A 23,453-nucleotide genomic window follows, 5' to 3' on the forward strand; every position below is an offset into this window, starting at 1 on the left:
TCAAACAGCTCCTGCATACAATCTGGATGAATTAGTTTCTAAGACGATCATAACTTGAAAAACATACATAAATGAATGAATTTGAAAATGACAGTTTCAAACACTACAGGCTGATTTCAATAATTATCTTTATAGGTAGCCACCTATCTTTAATCATCGGTATGAGAAACTACTGATGAGGATTTACTGCTGTAGGAAACGCAAGGCTTCTGAGATATAAATCCTCCTGAGAAATTTTTAAAGTCTTTTTTTTCTTTATTGCTCTGTTTTTTTTTTTTATTGTGGTAAAATATATTTAATGCATAACATAAAATGTACCACTTTGATCATTCGAAAAGTACATAATAACATTAAGTATACAGTGACAGTAAGTCTAGTCACAACATTCTGCAAACATTACCACTATCCACTTACAGAACTTTTTTATGGTCCCAAACAGAAACTTTGTATCTATCAAACTATAACTTCCTATTCCCCTTCCCCCTAGCTCCTGGTAACCTCCATTATGCTATCTCTATTAAGTTGCCTATTCTGGGTAAATCAACATAAGTGGAATCACACAGCATTTGTCCTTCTCTATCTGGCTTATTTTATTTAGCATGTTTCCAAGGTTCCAGGACGTGCTATGTATCAGAATAGGTACTAAAGGTCTAAATCAAGGTAGAACCAATTAGTTTACCATATTTAGCTCACTGCATCAATGGTAAAGAGAATAAAAGTATTAATCTTCTCTGCTCTACACACACTATATAAAGTACTATATATTTCAATGTTATAATACTTTCACTACCTAAGAGAAAGTATCCTCTCTTTTCATTTCACCTCCAACTGATAAGACCATATATGCTGTTGGTAAAACTCCGACTGGGAAGCAAAAACTTACACAAAAATCCTTGGACATCCTCTGGGCAGCCGTGGTCTGGCCAGTCAGTATATTGCAAATGCCACACGGTCCTTTCCTGCCCGGACAGAAGGTGCTTGACCTTCAAGCCTGTGGTTGCATAGCAACCGGAATCTGTTCGGAACTTTGTGGTGACCTTGAACTTGCCATAGGTGGCTGAGCTGTGCTTGGAACCCAGTTTGGGCCAGTATCGGTGGCTCTTGGTTCGTCCGCCTTCCTGAATCACACAGAGAAGCAAAATTGGACAGGAGTCAACGGAAGTTCTTATCCTCTTAGTTTTAAAATCTGAGGACCACAGAAAACCTGAATGCCTTCTAAGTCACTGACTCAGTAACATCATGCAGTGTTTCCCCACAGAGCAGATTTCATACATTTTAGCTAAGGCGACTTAGCAGCAGCAGCAGCAGCAGTAATAAGATTTACCATGCAGTTATATCAATGGAAAAATGTAAAGATTCCCAGCCAGGCTGCAGTTGAATGTTAGAAGAGCCAGAGTAAGGATGAGCCAGAGATGGGAACAAGCTAGGCACTGTGAGAACTGCAGGAAGGTCTTCAGTGTGGATGGCAAAGAGGAGGTTAGTTAGAAAGGCCTTGTGGTCCGTGGCAGGAAGTAGGAATTTCATGCCATGGATGATAGGAAGCCGTCCAAAGGTGATGAAATGACCTTAAGCAGAGGAGTGAGAGATCCCAGTAATCATTCTAAGTCATGCATGCTAAGTCACTTCAGTCATGTCCAACTCTTTGTGACCCTATGGACCGCAGCCTGCCAGGCTCCTCTGTCCATGGGATTCTCCAGGCAAGAATACTGGAGTGGGTTGCCATGCCCTTCTCCAGGGGATCTTCCTGACCCAGGGATCAAACCCATGTCTCTTATGTCTCCTGCATTGGCAGGAGGGTTCTTTACCACTAGCGCCACCTGGGAAGCTCCCATTCTAGGTCATGCTTCTCATTTCATATGCTTGACCCTGGGTACTACTCTCTGTTACCCCCACCAAGCAGTGACACTGTCTCTATCATCTGGTGTCAATCTCCTTTTTTTTCCCCCCCCAGCCTGATTCATTTAATTCCATTGCAACTGAAGCAGAGGGGAAAACTGGCTCTACCCCCTTGTGCTCTCTCTTAATTTTATAATCTTTTCTGGGGATATGCATTCTCAGCCATTTACAAAAACAGGGTCTGTTTTAAAGTTTTGCAGAATTTTGCCATCACAGGGGTGGGAGCGGGGGTGGATGAGATGGTAGCCTACAAGGGGACCCAGGGGACTTTCCTGATGGTCCAGTGGTTAAGACTTGGTGCTTTCAATGCAGGAGGCACAGGTAAGATCCTTCATGACACATGGTGCGACCAAAAAAAAATTATTTTAATTAAAAATTTTTAAAAATAAAAATAAAGAAGGGTAACTAGGGCAGGAGGTGGGTGGAGAGAGAGGAGAGAAGCCCAGCGTACAGGGCGGGGGGAATGAGCCTCAAGTGGTGGCTGGTCTGCTCACAAAGCAGCACATCTTCAGGGACCCAAGTAGTCCTGCCCTGACTCTTTTGGTTGAATTGAGTCTTCTTAAATTTGAAGCACACCTGCCTCTTTTATTGAACCATCCTATGAAAGAGGATTTATCAGAGGCCTTTACATAATTTGCTGAGTACCTACATCAACTTGGAGAAGGAAATGGCAATCTGCTCCAGTATTCTTGCCTGGGAAATCCCATGGACAGAGGAACCTGGGGGTCTACAGTCCACGGGGTTGCAAAGAGTTCAACATGACTCAGCAACAACCTACATCAATTACAGATTTCAAGAGACTGTAAGCCTCTGGCTGCTTCACAGATCACTGGACTTTGTTCCTAAGGCTTCCTGTCACACAAGTTGCAGCTCAAATGCAGCCTCCTCGGAGGGCCCTGGGCTGCCATCTAACCTAAAGAAGTCCTGCAGTCACCCTCCAGCCATTACTGGTTTCACAGCACTCACCACTATCTGAGCTGACTTTATTGGTTCACTTTTTATGGTAAATCCCACTACGACATAAGCTCCCTGGGGACAAGGATCATACCTGCTGTGTTTACCACCTTGTCCCTCCCTGGGGTCAGCACAGAGGGCAAGTACATTGTTTTCAATGGAATGAATCCCTTCTAGGGATGTAATTCAATAGGGTGATAAAACTAGAGACTTTAAGGAGCATTTACTCCCTGATGGGACAGAAAGGTCAGCCTAGAGAAATACAGCTGGCCTGAAAGGGCCCAAAGTCCTTTCATCACTACCTTCTAATGGGCTGTTCTGGAAAGCATCTGCTCAGAAGAGTCAATAAAAGGAATATGACTTGTTTTTCACTTCTTTCTGTTTCCCATCCTTTAAAACTTGTTAGGAAATGGATATACGATACCATGCTGTGATGGGCTTAGTCACTCAGTCGTGTCTGAGTCTTTGTGACCCCATGAACTGTAGCCCGCCAGACTTCTCTGTCCATGGGATTCTCCAGGTAAGAACACTGGAGTGGATTGCCATGCCCTCTCCAGGGGATCTTCCCAACCCAGGAATTAAACCCAGGTCGCCCACACTGCAGGTGGATTCTTTACTATCTGAACCACCAGGGAAGCATGTGATCGTACACGGTTAAAAACAAACAAACAAACAAAAAACACCCAGATGAAGCCTGACCCTTAAATGACTTCAAAACATAAGGTAAAATTTAATGGAGGGAACCAAAGGAAGTGGTTAAAAAAAATAAAATTGACTGTGACAAGAGAAGAAACACAAAACATCTTTCCCCAAAGACAACATGCTCTGAGTGAATTGCTAGATGGACTGGGGGTATATGCCAGTTTTGGCAACACCGCATGGACTTCTTCAGTTACAATGGAAAAACTTATGTTTGACTTGGCAAAGGAAGAAAAAGATTTTTTTTTCTCTCTCCCCAAAGAATAGAGGCTTCCTCTACAGAAATAACAGCTTCTGGTCTCTTTTCAGCTGATAAACAGGAGAGCCTATGAGCTGCCATGCCCAGGGTTTGGGAATATACACCAAGTTACTCGGAGATCCCCCAAAGTTCTCAGACCCCAGTGCAAAGACCATTGCTTTGTTTAGCACCACAAAAGTGAGCTGGCTGGACTGAAGTCTGGCTGTTTTTTGTTTGCTTGTTTGCTCGTTTAATTGTAGTACATGGTGATTCAAGAAAAACAGTTAAAAGCTGGATCAAAATGGGACATAACAAATTATCTTTGGAAAACAAAACAAACCTATATGGAAATAAGGAGAGAAAAGACAGGCACGTCAGAGAGAAAAGGATTGGCAGAGAAACGATGCCAGGAGTAGGACAGGACAGTGGGGCCACCGACACAAAGCTCATTCTCCGGCCACTCCCTCCCCCGGGGACAGATGGCGGGTGCCCATGCCCCTTACCTCCTCTGCAGTGACCATGGCGATCACGTTTGCTCCCTGCTCCCACACCATCTGCCAGAAGTCGTGGCACGTGTGTGGCAGGGGCCCCTGAGTGGCGATGTAGTGCCATTCTGCCCCACCGACCACCACCTGGAAGCCAAGGGAAGCATTGGTGAATGAACCCCAAATCCAGGACAGAACTCCACGCTGACCACGGGTCCTTCTGCAGCCACCTGAAAACCTTGGATAACAGTTTTAGGTCCAACGTGTGAGTGCCGTTATCAATGGTCCTGAGACCAGGAGTGGCTAGCGACACAGTTTCACATGAAAACATTATGCCATTCAAGCTTATCAAAATATACCCCGTGGGTTTTGGTCTTCAACTCACAGTAATTATGTACAAATCAGTGCATATTAAACACACACACACACACACATATATATACACATGTATGCTGCTGCTGCTAAGTCACTTCAGTCATGTCCAACTCTGTGCGACCCCATAGACGGCAGCCCACCAGGCTCCCCTGTCCCTGGGATTCTCCAGGCAAGAACACTGGAGTGGGTTGCCACTTCCTTCTCCAATGCATGAAAGCGAAAAGTGAAAGTGAAGTCGCTCAGTTGTGCCCGACTCTTAGCGACCCCATGGACTGCAGCCCACCAGGCTCCTCCATCCATGGGATTTTCCAGGCAAAAGTACTGGAGTGGGGTGCCATTGCCTTCTCCAATACACATGTATAATATTATATGAATATATATGTGTGTAATCTAACAATTTTTACAGACATAATAGTTATGTTTCCAATATGCAATGTATTAATAATTGCGATTCTTTTCTCTTTTTTACAGTCTATCCACTAAAAAAAACAAGCAAAAAAACAAAACAAAACCCCACAAGCTCTTCCTTACTAAATCGGTTCTATACCCGCTACCGTATTGAGAAACAGTACTTTGTGGCATCCTTTTAAATAATGGAAAAGTCTACCATGGAATAACAGCCCTTTGGAATAACAATGTCCTTCTACCACTGCCCTGAGGCAAAGTGTGTCCTAAACCTCTGTGGTACCCACTGCTCTATACCGCATACAGTAAAGGTGTTCTGAACGCACAGAAGCCAACAGTACATGGTATTTCATCACCACCTCCCCCTTGTGCAGTATCATAGCATCCAACTGAATTCTGTAATCCTGAGATGATTTTGGATAATAAAATCATTACCCTACACAGCTCAGGGTGCCCTTAGTGAGAAATGGAGTATTTCCTGCCATATCAGTAAACAAAGGATATCACAGCCACCACCAGCACGGATGGTGAGCTGGTGAGCCCTGAGGGGACTCAGGAAGGAAAGAACACCCGCCCTCTAGCAGCCATCAGACTGCAGCCACTCCCCATGGGGAGCCTCCAGGGAGCTCAGGTGGTAAAAAGACCATACTGGCCCCTATCAAAGGAATGATTTCAGTGAGCCCAGACTCTTGCACCTTCTCATACACAGAAAAGTGCTAAATTCCTTAACTTGGGTTATCTGGTTTTCTTTAATTAACAATAATCTTCTGATGTTCTGACTACCTGCCCTTTATTGCAAAACTTCTATATAACCTGGCTCCTCCCCTCGCCTCCGGGGAGCAACTCTCTCAGGTTTACTTGAGATGCTGTCTCCAAGGCTTTAAATTCCGAAAAATCCCCATCAAATAAAGCATCACTCTCAACTTCTAGGTTGTGAATATTTTTAAAGTCCACATTGGGAGGATAATTCTGCAGCGATAAATATCAGCAGTGGAGACTCATCAATAAAAAGGCGTGCCCCAAGTGTGGGAGGTGATAGCAGGGGGAAACAGGGGCCTCTGGAGGGACTCTTTCTGGGTATCTCTTCATTCCTGTGCCTTGATATTGCCAAGTAGGGCTTCCTTACACATACACTGGTGTGGATCTCAAGATAGTTTTAGGGGTAATGGAGTGATCACTGCTTGCAACTTTTTCTCTCATTTGTTTTATGAAACTATATACTAACTTGATTCAAACAAAAACCATGTCAGTTATTATCTCGTTGCACAAGACATGTTTAGGTCAAAGCTGGCAAGCAAAATCCATTTTCTGAGTACTGGTGGGAGATGACACTCATGTATTTGCTGGCTGGCTAGGAATTTGGCTTATCTGTGGAATCATGCTTTTAAACATTATCCTCTCTGGCACCCAACATATAGGAGCCATAAATACTTCCAGAGTATGCTGCTGCCTGGGGCCTTTCAGCATATCCCCAAGTATTGACAGGAGGGTATTAAAAGCTGCATTAAAAACCCAACTGCCAATGCTACTGAGGTGGGTTTCACAGATGTGATTTCACCTCTGGAGCAAATAAATCTCTGTTCTGTGTTAACGGCTGCTTGGAATCCAGGGAGGAAACACTGGCAAGATATACAACTCTATTCCAAAAACACAAGGACAAGTTCTCACAAGCTCTCTGGGTCTATTAAATGCACCCATGTCTAACCCAGATCCATAAGATGAAATGTGGGCCTCGGAGAATATGGAGGAAGGCACATTTCTGTTAACAACGCCCGACGGGCACAGCCCATGCAAACTGACAGCTTTTTCCAGAGAGTAGATGGAAAATGGGAGAGGCGATTTGGCCAAAAGAAGATAGTATATCACAGCTGTGGAAGATTTTCACAGATACTCTAGCAAGAAGCAGCTGTGCGATCTGCATTTTTGAGTTCATTTTTTCGGTCATCGTTTCGTTATCTAAATTAAGCCCAGGAAACTCACCACTGTCAGTTCCCTTCAGAGCTCTATGGGGCTCAGTTGTTTTTTTTTTATAGTTTTGTTTTAGTTTATTTATTGTTTTTTATTGTATTATTATTGTTTTGAGAGTTCTCACTCTCAAAAATATGACTAAAATACACAATTATGATCCATGAGAGTTATGCCATTCTATTTCTTTGGACAGGACTTTCTGACAGTTAAAAAAAAAACTCTATGATGACCTAGAGGAGTGGAGAATGGGAGGGTGGGAGGGTGGCTCAAGAGGGAGGGGATATATGTACACATACGGCTGATTCACAATGTCGTGCAGCAGAAACTAACACAACATTATAAAGCAATTATATTCCAATAGAAAAATACGTGGTTATCTATGCTCAGTGAACACAAACACTATACCAACAATGGTACACTTTCCACATTCCGCATCAAAACTGTTTCAACTGATACACGAGCCAACAACTGGCTGTGTTTTAGAGGCTCAAAGGAACCTACCTATGATTTGGGTACAGTTGAAAAACTCAATGAAGAAAGGAAATAATGCCAGAGATAGGTTTCTAAGGTTATTGACCACAACAGACTACTAATGTGAACCTTGTATTGTTGAAAAACATCCTGTAACAGCTGTAAGAGTTACACGGATACAATTCACATTAGTATACAAATAATTCCCCTAGTTTGGAGGCCAGGGCAAATGGTGACATTCTAAACAAATATGCTCTGTCACTAGGGGCCCTGGTGAAATTAAGCTATTTAGGAAAAACTTGTTTGCATGCACATATGTATCTATAACTCTAAATTCTAACTGAAGTAAAGCTAAGCTGACTAACTTTAAAGTCTATGAAATACTGAGATATGAAGATTTGGAGTATTCGAACTAGTTAACAAAAATGTAATGACTCAAATACATTGAATACAGTTGGCAAACCTTGTAAAATTCATTATCAATGTCACCATTATGGTTGATGGTTAAATTAGTCCACTCTTGTGAATATCATACAAATTTGGGACTTCAGCTATAAAATGCATAACCAGTATCACAAATGAGAAATGACAACTCTCTGTTTCTCTTGAACATCATAAAAAGTCCAGTGACAGAAATACAGTGCCTGTAACTTCCACAGCCTCCATCGCCTGAGAATTACAAACTGAAAGGGATAATCCTCGGCTTTACCTGTGAGTTTCCTGAAAAGTTACCACTTACAGAAACAGTTAAATCCTCGGACACAATCAAGCTTCAGAAATAGCTGACCTGAGGTTTTCCCTGAGGCCACTGGGCTTCCTTCTCTCTGCAGCATTAGGCATGGCCTTGAGTTGACTAAGAAAAACTCTACGAGTTCAAAAACACTCCCTCGGGGTTTGGGGACCAGCCAAGCTGTGCAGTGGCAGCCCGTCTGTTTTCTCCTCCCTGCATTTTTACCGTTAACCCAGCAATCTTCGACCAGCCTTCCGAACAAGCCCCCCTTCTTACCTTGATGTGGGAGGCGTTAATGTAGCCTGTGTTATTTTCTTTGGTTGGTATTAGCTCTACGCGGTTCTCCTCATAGGGAACCACCTCGCGGATTCGGCTGCGCTCAGCATTTTCTGGCAGAGCCGCTGTGCTGAAAATGCCATTTGCCTTTTTCTTTGGAATTTGCTCGTATTCTGTGAACACCATTCCCTCTTCGAGCTTCTTCTTCAGGGTTCTGAACTGCAACAGAAGGTGATCTTCAGCTCTCTGAATAATCTGATCCAAATACTCTGACAAAACCACCAGATTTCTCAAAATATTTACAGCGAGAGTATTAATCAGTAGTTTCAAGATGGATAATCAAAACTTGATGATTTGGTCTCATTCATTCACCATATTGCAAGTTTCTCTTGTCCAATAACCAAATGCCTCCTCACTCATACCTTAAACAGTACCAGTCTGCCAGACTAGGCAAGAGGTAAAATTCAAAATTAGTATTTTGCTGTTAACGTGTATGCATGCTCCGCCACTCAGTTGTGTCCGACTCTTTGCGGCCCCAGGAACTGTAGCCTGCCAACTCCTCTGCCCATGGGATTTCCCAGGCAAGAATACTGGAGTGGGCTGCCATGTCCTCCTTCAGGGGATCTTCCCAACCCAGGGATTCAACCCACATCTCCTGAATCGGCAGGAGGATTCTTTATCACTGAGCCACCTGCTTTTCAAGTTCTAGTGATAAGGAGATTTTTAAACCTTAGTTATAAGAAAAATCCTTTTCTCCACTTATGTAGTTGTTTTTAGCTAAATTTTAAGGTGATCTTAGTCCACAGTTCTCTAGTCATGCAGATTAGACACCCCCTCTTTTATTTTTCCCATGGCTAAAATACTAATTACAATAATGTGGTATTAACTGGATTAAATGATCCCGCTAAAGACCCTTTTAGGAACTTCCCTGGAGGTCCAGTGGTTAAGACTCTATGCTTCAAATGCAGGGGGCACAGTTTTTGAGCCCTGGTCAGGGAATATCCCATGTGGTGCGGCCAAAAAATAAAAAGTAAGACACTTCTGGCTCTCAGAGCATGCTAATACTTCATATACGCTGACAAAACCTAAAACCCTAATCTTACTGGCACTCTATTACATTTACACAACCTGTTTTTTAACCTGACAGCAATTTCAGGGACTAAAGGAACATGTTTGTTCACCTCTGAAACACTACCATGCAACTTTCTTTGCTTTTCAAAACCAAAGTTCCCACAATGCATTACCCTAACAATTATATATCAGTCATACTCTATAGCCAAGCATGTGCCCAGTTGCTCAGTCACATCTGACTCTTCGCAGTCCCATGGACTATAGCCCATGAAGATCCTCAGTCCATGGAATTTTCCAGGCAAGAATAATGGAGTGGGTTGCCACTTCCTACTCCAGGGGATCTTCCCCACCCAGGGATCAAACCTGCATCTCTAGCATCTCCTGCATTGGCAGGCAGATTCTTTACCACTAGCGCCATCTGGGAAGGTCCTAGCAAGGGGCCAGCATATTAAAGAATTCTGTAAGTGCTTGGGTAAAATAATTACTCCCTAATAAAGGGTACTTGTTCGCAAAAATCACGGAAGTCGAGCAGTAGGGCAAGGGCTTAACCTCTTCACTCTGCAAAACAAAGAAACAGGCCCAGAAATGTGGGTTGACTGAGGCCACATGGACAGGTGGCCAGGGCCTGGTGTCTCTAGGCGTCATCACTGAACCCACCTGACCAAAAAACAAGAGTTATTGGAAAGGATCAGTCTACTACAGCACAACCCAGGCTGCCCTAATCTTCAAATTGAAGAATGAATTCGTCAAACACACCTTCATGCTGGCGTGTCTGGGCGAGGAGAGAGCGACGGAATCCTAAGACCACAGAGGATGAGTCACACGTTTGACGAGCCCAGCGCTTACCCTCTCGTCCATGGGAACTCGGGTGGCATCGACGCGACTCTCCTCCCGCCCTGAGCCCCGAGCAACTGAGAGTCCGTTCAAGGCTGCCAACATCAGTGGCCTCTTCTGCGCCTCCAGGCCTGCCATCTTCTGCTTTTCTAGATTCTTGTGGCAAGAAAAGGCATGTTCTCATTGTTCGTAATACCAGGAGAATGCTGGAATGTGTTTTAATCTCCCCAAATCTATAACTCCCCAGCCAAGGAATGCAGACAATTACCATTAGCAGGGCAAATTCAAACACAGCCTTCCCCTTCATTCCCACTGAGCCTGAGGAAGCCGGTTCCTCTGGGCCTCCTGAGCGTTTCTTTAAAAATGGAGTAAAGAAACACACAAACAAGAGCAGAGACTCTACACAAATACACCCTGCCATAGGGCTCACAAAAAAGCATGCACAAGTCACCTTAGGAAGGTGAGCACTGAAGGAAGACAGGACAAAGAGAAACAGAGATTCACGAATAATCAGAGCTCATCACAATGATGGGCCTTTTATACAGATTAAATGGTAAAAAGCTTAGAAAAACTGTTGCATTCTTTTTTTTAGATTATTTTTTTTATTTTTTAAATTATGTAAGTGTGATAACACATTTATAGGAGACTTGGAAAATATAGAACAAGGTTATATACAGCTCCATTACATATTACAATTATTTTTTTAAGTAGCAAAATTAAAGATTTTTACTTGCACTTTCAATATCAAACTCTCAAAAATCAGTAGAATGACTATATAGAGAAGCAGAAGGATATAGTAGAAAAACTGTCCCGTTGATAAGTGGATGGATACATAAACAAGTAGAGGAAAAACTGCCTTTCCAAGTTCACACTCAGAGGGGCTAAGACTGAGGTATTAACTCTATATTGAATCTCTCTGGACCCTGGGATATTATCCCCAGAAAGGGAGCTGATGTAGTTTAACAAACTCACTAATACAATAGCCTGGAACCACCTGAGATGACCCCCCGGCAGGATCCTTCATGCTTCATCCAGAAGACCCACAGGAATGGACGCCATGGCTCCTGGTGACTAAACCACGGGAGAACATGATTTGGGACCACGCAGACCGCACGTGGCCCTCGTTTATGACTTTGTGACCCTTCTCTGGCCTCACCTGCACAGACGCTCTGAAACTGTTGGGCCCCTGTTACTTCGTCTACAGCTGTGCTGTCCCACTTCCTCTAAGCTGACTGGGGCGTGAACCAATCTCCAGTTGCTCACTTCAGGCAACAGGAGCATTTTCCACCCGATAATTTTGTCTTAGAAGACAAAAGGACAGAGGGACACTATAAAGCACAGAAACAGATGAGTTTTACAGAGTTTACAATTTTGATCCACAGTTTGCAGGTTCGTTTGGTTGCCAGAGATGAAGGAGTGATCTTACTCCGTTTATTTTTTATTTTTTTTCAAATCTTCAGGTTTTTTTCTTAGTCTGTCATTTAGCAATTTACTTCCTAAAGTGTCTTGATGGAGCTATGGTATTGGTAGAGGATAGAGCACCTATTGTGTGTGTTGATTCAGTTGTGTCCAACTTTCTGATCCCATGGACTGTAGCCTGCCAGACTCCTCTGTTCATTGAATTCTCCAGGCAAGAATACTGGATTGGGTAGCCATTTCCTTCTCCAGGGGATATTCCTGCCCCAGGGATCGAACCCAGGTCTCCTGCATTGCAGGCAGATTCTTTACCACCTGAGCCACCAGGGAACACGCTGCAAAACAACTATACTTCAATTTAAAAAAAAAAAGAATGGAGCCCTGGCCTTTGTGAGTGATGCTGTCAATAAGATGCTTGGTCCCGTGACAGGGCTAACCCATCAGATAAGCCGAAGGAGCATCTCAGAGGAGGATTAACTGTGAGAAAGTGAGAAAGGGCCAAAACATATTCTATTCTTAAGAATGATCCTGGTTTCTCAACCCTGGGCAGACTGAAAATTCAGGATTTAAATTTGGGGAGTTTTGTCGGTTTACTTACTTACTAGTTTGTTTTTGTAAGGGAGAATTTCCTCCCTGCCTGCTGTTATCTCTTTTAGTTGAGAATGTTTCACTCCTCTGCAAAATTTTGAGAGAGCAATGATTTTTTTTTGGGTAGACGGTCCTCAGATCCTTCTGACAGTCCTTCTGCTTCCCTCTCACCTGCACCATGAGGTGACCCCAACTGGACCCAAAGCAAAAAGTAACTTACTTGTCTTTCCTAGGAAAGGATTACTACCCAGGGAATACTGAAACCCCAATGATAAACTATTTCTCTTAGCTCCTCCTCATTTATCCTATGAGCTTGTTACCAGAGATCAGAAATAATGAATTCAAAGATCTGCTTTGGCCTCCCTTTCTCCCCAGTACCTGACTGGGGGTTAGGGAACCACAGACAGTGAAGTGTCTTCAAAGCAGCAGCAGGAGCCATGCAGAAGGCGCTATCCACACCACAGGCCTGAACTATCCATCAAGGAGACAAGCAGCTCCAGAAAGGGGGAGAGGGTTGCCTGCAGGGCAAATTCTCACCATAGCTGTCTGCTTCCAGTTCCTATTTAGTGACATTTTCTCATCCTAGGAAAGCCTTGACAGCCTTCTCTTAGCTAGGCCTAACAAGCCAGGCAAAAGCTACCCATGATGGGCACCAGAGTAAGGCATCCGAGATGTGGGGAGGTCACTGGGGTGAGTTTCTTCAGAAGGACAATGGAGACCCACCCCAAGCTCCAGTGTCAGGGGCCAGGTCGCCATCTTGCCTGGCTCACTGAAGACCCTCCGAGTCCTCCTCTGAGGTCGGGACACCAAAGGTGGCTGCCCTTGAGCTCATGAGTATGTAGGATTTGGGGAAAAATCAGGGAAAGGATTTCCCTAGCAGTCCAGTAGCTAAGACTTTGTGCTTAAAATATGAGGGGCAAGGGTTCAATCCCTGGTCAAGAGCTAAGATCCCACATGCTCTGCGGCATGGCCAAAGAACAAAAAAACAATTTTTTAAAAAAGGTAGACTTTTTAAAAAATAAGGGAAAATGACATAGGGCCAGGGTAATGATGTTACTGAACTAGTTAAGAGGCAAAATTGGCTGTTCACTATTACCCAATGGATGGGATGGGAGGACACGTGGATAAAGTGAGAAAGGCCTCTGTTTGCTCTGTGATAAGGCATGAAGCTCTATATGAGGAATCAGTGCCGTAAGTATCAGCTACAGGCTTCTGTTTGATACAGGTAACAAGAAGATGAATATGACCAAAGTGAGGCTAGGCAACCACGTAGGTGGCAATAAACAGCCAGTCAGCAAGGAAAACAGCAACGCCACATGCTTGGACTGATGAGTTCTTGATGCTGAGTTGTGTGAAAGGGGCCTGAGGCCCAGAAGTGCTGAAACTCCCTTTCTACCAATGATTACTTTTCCCAAACGTGGAGAGTTCTCCCCAAGGCACCCACCCCCACACTTCATTCCGTCCCCCAGCCAAACAGTTTTATTTGCCACAGGCACAAGCACATCTTTCACAATTTCCCTCCAGGTTTGCGAAAGTGGAAAAAGTTATGCCTGTACCAAATTCCTAGCAACACTCACTCCATGGATGGCTAAAACTGTGAGGCTGAGAATGTTCTTGAGGTTTGTCTAAAGCCGGAACATTGCTATGGATTAGATTCCTAAACCTAGGGACTTGGCTTTCTTAAAACTTTGGCTCTTTACTATTCTTTCCAAGTTGATTCCCACTGCAGAATTGGGAAGACTTATACATGAAGAAAGTTTGATGAATTCCCTCCAAGCAAAATATAAGTTACAACTGCGCTGGAGTTCCTAAAATAAGCGCTGGCTACCTTATGACCCAGATGTGGTACATGCAGAGGAGAAGTCAATCTGGGTTTGAGTAGTTATAATGAGAGGATTTTTTTTTAAGGGAGTGAACATCTCCAGGACAAATAGCACTGGTATTATAAGACATTTTGTAAAGTAGCAACGACAATCCAGCAATCTCTCATTAGTAAGATGTAACTCACTTTGGTGCTCTGGGTGTGCAACTGTTACTGCATACTTTTGCTCCAGCAACATAACTAACCTTCCAGAGGAAACATACTGAAGAAGAGTGACTTATGTCTAATATTAGGCATTGTCAAATGTTACGTGCGTGTGCGTGAGTGTATGAAGATGCCTGTGTGAGTGCTTGATAGAGTAAGCTCAATGGTGAATTCAAGCTCAACTGTTCGCTTCTGAGTTTACCATAATTTTTCATAGATTTGTGCTGACCATCTATTGAAAGAGGATCTGAAAATGAAACTGGACACACCAGGACCAACACTGATGAGCAGTCCTGACATCCAGATCTGCACAGAAGGCTGTGCTTCGAAGGGAGGCTGCTCTTTAAAATCTAACTGGGGAGAAACTGCTTTCCCCAGAGAAAAGCAAAATGCCAGGAGATGGAGGAAGGTGAGCTCCTGGCAGCTCAGGCAATGGGAAATCTGACCCTGAATACATACACCAAAATGCTGGCTTAGACACTGATCTCAATACCACATACCTGTACGATCCTAACTTTGTCACAGCACTCTGCCCCAAGCAGGCCTATGAGAAGCCATGAACGAGAACGGAAGGAGCAAAGAAGAAAGTTTTGTGAAACGAAACCCCACCTGTTTAAAATGCAAGTGACTTTTGAATTCTATCACATGTTTAAATCCTCCCATATTCCCTGATAAGCCTCATGCTTTCTTCTGTGCCCAGAGGAGGGAGGTGTGCCTGAATCACCAAAAAGGAGTAGAGAGGGTGCTCCGGGGTAGGGGTCAGGGGGGGACCAGCCCCTTTAACCATCCCTCCCAAGGTGCCCCCCGGGAGAGGCGGCCACTTACCCGAATCATCATCTCTCTTTCTATAATGCTGTCCTCCAGGGAAAACATTTCGGACACAGGTCTCTCCTTGACAGGCTCTTTCTTGACCCGCTCCTTCACGCTCGTCAGGTCAGGCTCCGAGATGGAAGGCCCGAGAGAGGCCCCGTTGACGGCCAGCTGGTCGGCCCGGGAGACGCTGATGGCCTTGGCAGGCCCGTGCCGCAGCAGCCTGGCCCGGGCCACGGCAGGAGGCAGGCACGCCTGGTCCTGCCGCAGTGCCCCGTTGCTCACGCTTTTCCGGGGCCCGGGGTACTCGGGTGGGGGCTTGTTTGGAATCCGGGCCAAGGCGGCCTGTAGCTGGGTGCTGTACTCCACCTTCTCCCGGAGCACGGGGATCTGGGGCACCGGGTCGGGAGCCTCCTCCTCCTCCTCCTCGCTCTCGCTGCTGTGGATCAGCATGGTGGCATCCGAGAAAGTCTTCTTGTGGTGGTACTGGGGGAGCTGGGGGACCTCGTGGCTGCCGGGGCCCTCCTCGGGAGGCCCCGGCTCCCGTAGGGTGCTGCGGCGGGCCATGGGGATGTTGAGCGACTTCAGGGTCATGGCTTCCATGCCCCTCACCATGCTGCTCATCGCCTCCAGGCTGTGACGCTTGTGCACCGCACTGTGGTGCTTGGTGGCCGTGAGGGGCTCGCTCACCTCCTGGAGGGACTGGTGCACCACCGGGGAGCTGTCCTCCTGGAAGGTCTTCACGGACAGCTGAACCTTGCGGGTCACCAGGTCGGGGCTGCTGCCGCTGACGTATTTGTGGCGGTGGCTGGCAAGGTCCGGCGTGCTGGTGGCCGGCCGGGGCCGCGGGTAGGGGGGCGGCGGCCGGAAGAGATAGTTTTTGAGCACGTGGGCTGCGTTGTAGCTATGGGCACCCTGCAGCTGCATGTTGGCCAGCTCTGGGGTGCTCACTGTGTGTGAGATGGCGCTGGGTCCCCCCGGCTTGCTCGGCACTGTGGGATTCGTGGGGTTGAGCTGGTCTGATGGGCTGACCAGTTTGTTCGCGTAGCCCCCCTGGGGCCCGTAGGGGATCGTGTAGGGGTGCCTCTCCCGCATCTCGGGCTGGCTGTACACCAGGTCCTCCGGCTGGTTGTAGGCGTGGGTGTTGATGATGTTGAGGTTTCGCAGGGACTGGCTCTGGCTGTCCGTGTGCACGATGCCCCTCTTCATCTGCCGCATGACCGTCTCGTAATCGGGCGTGGGCCGGTAGGATGGTACGATGATGGCGCTGTGCCGGTGGCTGGGGATGTAGTCCGCCCGCATGATGTCACTCCCAGGGATGCTGAGGTTGGAGGAGACAGGAGAAGCCTGGATGAAGCTTTGGGAGCAGCTGAGGGAGTTGACGCTGTGAACACTACACACGCTGCCGCCGTTGGTGACGGTGCCATTTAAATAACTTAAGTCCAGGCTGTTGTGTGAGTTGCAATACAAGGCTTCTTCATTCCCATGGAAGATGCTGTCTGCAAGAAGTCAAACAGAGGCCCATGAACCTCCATGCCATCCTGCTTCCATCGAGTTGGTCCTCACACTCATGGGGGTAATTTTTAACTCACAGAAGTCATAAAAAGGGAAATCCCATGGTCTCCACCCACATATTCCATAGAAAAAACCCAGCAATTTCTTGGGCAAGATGCCAACATACTGAAAGAGTATTTTAAAGCACACTATAAAGAAAAAGTGAACCTAAACAAATGAAGCTAGGTACACATGGAACTGTTGTCAGCTGGGTTAAGTTCTTGATTTGGCCTGAGGTTTTAAATCAGGTACCAACAACGGTCCTCACACTGGAAGACCGGTCCCTCTTGTGCAGGGCTCAGTGACAGAACTGGATATTTGGGCCAGGACGTGAAGAACTTTGAGTTCTTGGAGCTGATCTTCCTGACTGCAACGGAAAAACTCCCTGTATCCAAGGGACTGCCGAGCATCAATCAAGACACAAAGCAAGTTACACAGTCAGGATGTCAGCAAGCATGGCTACTTCATTATGATCAGCAACCAGTGGAAGGCAAAATAAGACTCAGGAGTGTAATTTTAGCCACTGTCTAAAACCCGCCTCTAGACTTGGTTTCATCACCGAGGTCATTTTCACATTAAACTTATTAATACTTTAAACAGGTACCTAAAGAGATAAAAGATAGTGAAGGACAGGGAGGCCTGCCATGCTACAGTCCATGGGGTCACAAGGAGTCAGACACGACTTAGCGACTGAACAACAACAATAACAAAGAGAATAAAAAGCAGATTTCTAAAGTCAGGACCATTCTATGCATCCTGTGTTCCTTTAACACACACACACACACACACACACACACACCCCCTCGGGAGGCAAGCTCTCACAAACACATTTTTCTGTGGGCAAAATATATTCGTTTGTACATTATAGACTTAAGCATGAGCAGAGTAGAGGAATTCAAAGGCAGAGAAGGTTAAAAAACAGAAAAGGTGACTGAAAATACTCGGCTGCCTGAAGAGGAGAGGTGGGAACACAGACAAAATGAAATGATAGAGGCAAGGAAAACTAGAGAGACAGAATTCTGCATTTATCCACCTCTAATGGAGTTTGGTGCCTTCCCATAGAAGCAGGGTAACTTTTGCTAGTCTGCTTGTAAAAAGCAGTGTTTTATTAAATTACGTTATCTTGATGATCTTAGTTTCCAGGCTTGCACTTTGACAGTGCAAGAGCTAGCCTACGATAACACAGAAATGAATTATCCTTTACCCCACTGTCAACATCCGGTGTTTAATCCCATTCGTTTTCTAAGATGCAGTTACTGAAATGATCACGGAGCACCGGCTCCAGAGTTAAGACACTGATTTTCATATCCAAGCTCCTCCAATACCCTTTCTGTATCCCAGTTTCTGTAGCAAATGGAAATAACAACATCAACAGTACCTATCTCCTGGGTTTATTTTGAGGATGAAATGAGACAATGCAGTGCAAGTACTTAGAACAGTGCTTAAGGAAAAGAATTGCTCTATAAATGCTCATCGTTAGACCATTATTGAAATGGGTTTTTTTTTCCCATACATTTTGCAGGGGAGTGTTTAGAGAGACAAGGAACTAAAGAGTTTAACAAGTGCACTGAGAAAGAGACTAGGGGAGAGGCGACAAATGAGAGCTAAGATGAGGGGCTGAGATTATGTGTGTGTTTCTTTCAATTATTCTGGACGCCTGTGTTCTCTGTCATGAAAACCTGGCTGACTGTTACAAGCTCTCTGACCCTGGCAAGGAAGGTGAAGAGTCTTCCGCTGGGCTTAGCTGTCATTCTCTTCTCTAACCCACTTTCGAGGATGAGGAGGAAGAGAAAGGAACTCGCCTTCTGTCTTCCCCCAACTTCTTCCACATGCAATTCTGGGGAAGTTTTCGTCTCAGGGGTAAATGGTATTCCGTGACTCTCACAAATCCCAAACTGCTGCCATTCAGACCATGACAAAGTTAAAATAAAAGTATTGCTGTCACCTAAAACAAAATAATCTCAGCACTGATCCCCAGTACTCAAATTCAGGTCTTAAGAAGGGACAGCAGCAAGCCAGCATTACCTTGAGAAGTGTGTGTTTCCGAGTAGTGTTCGCCACACTGGACGTGCATGGGAGGCAGGATGTAGGGCTGTTGCCGGGGCTGAAACAGAGAACACAGCACACGTGGGAGGTCCCGCACCAAACCGCTCAGGAGCGCCAGCCCGAGCACACGACGGGCCCCACTGCTCATCCCTGCAAAGAGACGTGCGAGGGATTCTCTGCCCTCCTCCCTCAGCCCACCCTCTTCTGAGCATCTGCACCCTCATCTCATCAACAAGCCTCAGACTGGAGACACACAAAGCGGGGACCGGGGAGGCTGGTTCAAGGTGAGAACGAGGCTGCAATCAGCATGAAGGCCCTTCATTAGAGCCTATTTTCTAACACCCTTGCAAAGTTCCCAGTGCCATTTTTCAAAGGAATAACTCAGAACACGCATATTATTATGTGCCACCTAAAACATAATGAGAGTCGAGGGGAAGCCTGTTTCCTTCTATTCAAAACTGGGTCCCTCCTAAAGCCACAAGCTTGTATCCTTCGGCATAGCTGTACCGTGGCCCAAGTTCACGTTGCCACAGCAACCTCTAAGCTGGGCCCACTTGCAAATGTATATAATCTGAAATGGGGACCCATAACAGTAAGTTTGCGATTCCCGAGACCACTTACTGACCCTCCCCCGTTGCAGAACCAAATGTGGAAAGGTCTTGCAGAGAACCTCACAGGTGTAATCATCTACCCTTTCAGTGAAGACTCACTGCCCTAAGACTCAAACATGGCCATTTACACTCAATCTGAATAACTGCATGTTGCAGAGGAGGGTAAAACTCTTAGAGAAAACACCAAAATGCTTAGACAGTTTTACTACTTGGGGAGCCGACAAAGGAAATATGATTAGTTGCTAATGTGGTCTAGAGGAAGTCATTTAATCTTAGTAGGTCTCAGCTTCCTGTCAATCAAATCAGTCTCCTCCTTCCAATATTATCCATTTTATTTAGATATTGGGGTTCCAAGTAAAAATATGTTTGAAGAAAGAGTTGTAATGCTAAAAAAATAAACTTTAAGCTTGTAAACCACCAAACCGGATGGTCTCTTATATTTCTATTTGATTATCTTTAAATTTGTCTTATAGACATTGGTTTAAATATTACTGCTTTGGGACAGAAGTTGAGATCAAACCAAAAAAACCATACAAAGCCAGCAGGGGTCACACTTTCTCAGTATCCCTAGACTGAAGAACACTCGGCAATATGAAACTGGGTTGGTAACTCATCTACTATTTGCTTTTCTGCAAATAATGTTTATGTACCAAAAGAGGAAATAAAGAAGATATAATGACCAGAAATCCAAAAATTAAAGAGAATCAGAAGAGAAGAAATAAAAATGGAAACCAATCTAATACAGTAGTTAAGGGTATCGGTTCTTCTAAACATTCCCAAATCTCTCTTTGGCTGGTCTTTGACTAGCAGTTTAAAAATATTTTTCCTCTTTTTGGTAACACCTAATTCAACTCAATTTTTTCCATGACTGGATAGCCAGTTTTCAGGGCAACAAAAAAATACAAAAAAAAAAAAAAAAGCCAGCAGGGAAGGATTCATACAAGAGAATAGAAATACATAGCAAGGCAAAGTTGGCTCATCCTGCCTTCTCTAGCTTTAATTTTTTAAAAAAGAAAAATCCTACAAGTAAGTGACTGTTTATGAACCGACATAAGTGTATAAGCAATACAAGAGAGAAGTAATAATAGCAATTTTCCAAATACCATTTCAGGACTGTATTATTTATTCTATCTCTTTATATATTTCAGTGTATTATTCTGTTTCTTTGTAGATCTGCTAAGACAACAACAAATTAGATGCCACAATATAGGAGGCAGAGGAGCAAGAGAAAAACAACCACCCGGAACCCTGGTTATCAGCTAGGAAACCCAAAGGTGCCGTTATCTGGCTTTACTCTCACTCATCCCAAGGAACACTTGCTGACACGGTTTAATCCTAAAGGGCAGAGGAAGGGGAGAAGCCAGGAACCTGGCTTCCTGCCGATTATCTGCATCCGAATGAAACAGGAAAGCCTCTGCATCTTCTCCAGATAATCAGGATGCGATCAAATCACAAGATGGCCCTGAAACACTGCTTCCCCTGGCATTTCATGGACACAAGTGAACATTTATCTCACTAGTAAAGACCCGTGGACTCTAAGGAAGGGAAAAGGGAAATAATATCAACAAAGGAGAAGAATAAAGAAAACAATGCCAGGAGGAAATCCGTTGCTGCTTCAGGGGAGAAGGCCAAAGCAACCCACTACATCTCCAAGGACTTTCTGTGAGAGATCACGCATTGACACAGAGAATTAATAGTATTTACACATGGGTTCTCAGGAATTATTACGTGATGATAAGATGTCCAAACTCTAGCATTCTAAGAATTCATGTGAATGCATTTTCCAGAAAAAAAAAAAATTCCTTAAATAGTTCCTTTTAAATAACAGGTTAAAGATGTCCTATAGGATACATATTGTGTATAAAGAAAAATTTTATTTTCCCATAAATTCAAAGGAACTCTTCACTTGCAGACATTTAAAGGTCACGTGTTTATTTTGATTTTGTGTAAAATAAATCATAACCTAGAATAAGTTATTTCCTTATTCACATGACAATGAGTTGTTTCCTTATTCGTATGAGGAGAGCAGTTTTTTGTGTGTTTTTTTTTTAAGGCTAACAGTAGGTAGAAAAGTACCTCAACTCAAATTCTGTTGACCTTAAAATTAGAAAATTAATTAACCTTAATTTTCTTCCCCACTAAATATTCTATCTGAGACCATCAACTAGACTCCTTCAATATTTCCTTCAAGGAGTCATTTTCTGACTAGTTTATTGAACTGTCTGTGGCAGTGAATACAAAAGAATTTGCCGAGATTATAACTGATGACATGTCTACATGTGCAAAAATCAGGAACAGTGATAAAGCAAGTGGGGAAAATAACACACACAAAGTAAGCTGCATGCTGAAGGACTAAGATCTCATTGGCCTGGAATAAGACTCCCAGGGGTGAACCTGGGGTCCCATTTAGAGAAGTTATGGGTGTGGTCATGATGCCCTAGCCACCCCTCCCCTCAAAATCAACCACAGAAGGACACGTGAACCCCAGCGGTCAGAGGACTTGATAACTGAAGATGTCATACATACCAGGGAAGACCGGCTCCAGGTGGGCTGGCGTCTGATAGGGGGTGGAGAATTGGATTGTCTATACGAAAAGTTGAAAAAAATGAGGATGGTTATTCTTATTTACCATGTATAAGATGACCTGATAGATGAGAGAAGGAGAAGAGGGGAAAGTAGACAAAATGGGTTAAGAATCACAGTAGAACAGGGACTTCCCTGGTGGTACAGTGGGTAAGAACCCGCCTCCCAGTGCAGGAGACACAGGGTCAATCCCTGGTCCAGGAAGGTTCCACATGCCAAGGAGCAACAAAGCCTGTACACCACAACTACTGAGCCCTCGTTTTGGAGCCCTCAAGCTACAACTACTGAGCCGAGTGTCACAACTACTGAAGCCCGTGCACCTGGAGCCTGTGCTCTGCAAAAGGAGAAGCCACCACAAACAGAAGCCTGTGCATTGCAACGAAGAGTAGCCCCCAGACTGCCGCAGGTAGAGAAAGCCTGAGAGCAGCAAAGAAGATCCAGCCAACCTACATATCAAATAAATAAGAATTATGGTAAAACAAAAATATTTTCTATATCTGGTTGGTGAAGCCAAGACAATTTTAATTTCCTTTTTTGTTCTTGTTTTATTTGCAAAATGTTTGGAATAAATGATATTTTCCAATGTTTTACAAAGTAATATGAAAAGAATGAGGCTTCTTTCTAAAGATGAATTTCAAGGGAAATAAAAATCAAAGACCATCTTTTAGAGGTCAGAGAACAGAGACCTCTGGAGAAGGATACTGCTCAGATGATGCTGATTTCATAAACTCCAGAGACCTATCCCAAGCCTTCATGTAGCCCATGGTGAGACTCTAAAACTGCATACAGAGTTTACTGTCTATGTAGGGGATGAGGGTGTTTTTAGAGAGTCCCAGTTTTCATCAGATATGAGAATAGGAACCTCCCATACCTGGTTAGGAAGAAGAAAGGAATGGTTATTACAGAAGTACAAAGGAGGACAGAGTTTCCTTAATTTTCAATCTAATACGTGATGCTCACTTGTATAAGAAGAAAAGGACACAAAAGAAATACAAATACTCAGAAAGTTTTATAATAAAGCCACTTGCTAAGATATGGTCAAACAAGAAGACTATAGTGATATTTACTTCTCAAAATAGTTTTCTTCTTAAACCCACCCTATGGAAGTCAACTATAGAATTCTTGTTAATTCAAAGACATCTCAACAAATAAAAGGCAGTAGCAGAAAATTGCAAAGATGTGACCTAGAGGGAATCTGTTCAAAAGAATGGGGTGTGTGTGTGAGCATGCAAAGGAATGATGTGTATGCACAAAAGAATGGGGTGTGTGTGTGTATGTGTGCGTGTGCATGCGTGCGTGCAAAAGAATGGGGTGTGTGTGCAAAAGAATGGGGTGTGAGTGCAAAAGAATGGGGTGTGAGTGCAAAAGAATGGGGTGTGTGTGTATTTGTGCGTGTGCATGCAAAAGATGGGGTGTG

The 23,453-nt window shown here is 44.4% G+C and overlaps 1 protein-coding gene across 3 annotated transcripts in view; it reads right to left on the reverse strand.

The window, feature by feature from the left end:
* PTPN14 (protein tyrosine phosphatase non-receptor type 14) overlaps nt 1–23,453 on the reverse strand; it is a 196,434-nt gene that overhangs the window by 15,032 nt on the left and 157,949 nt on the right. For all 3 annotated transcript variants that reach the window (XM_086342379.1, XM_086342381.1, XM_086342380.1), the window contains 7 exons: nt 21,980–22,037; nt 18,822–18,900; nt 15,258–16,741; nt 10,415–10,558; nt 8,498–8,716; nt 4,291–4,419; nt 884–1,118 (listed from right to left, as the gene is read on the reverse strand). In XM_086342379.1, coding sequence (XP_086198505.1) covers nt 884–1,118; nt 4,291–4,419; nt 8,498–8,716; nt 10,415–10,558; nt 15,258–16,741; nt 18,822–18,900; nt 21,980–22,037 — 2,348 coding nt within the window. The remainder of the gene's footprint in view (nt 1–883; nt 1,119–4,290; nt 4,420–8,497; nt 8,717–10,414; nt 10,559–15,257; nt 16,742–18,821; nt 18,901–21,979; nt 22,038–23,453) is intronic.

This window comes from Bos grunniens, chromosome 16 (genome assembly GCF_055505025.1).
Source record: "Bos grunniens cultivar Pamir isolate PY7600 chromosome 16, Bosgru_T2T1.0, whole genome shotgun sequence".
NCBI classification, from domain to species: Eukaryota; Metazoa; Chordata; class Mammalia; order Artiodactyla; family Bovidae; genus Bos; species Bos grunniens.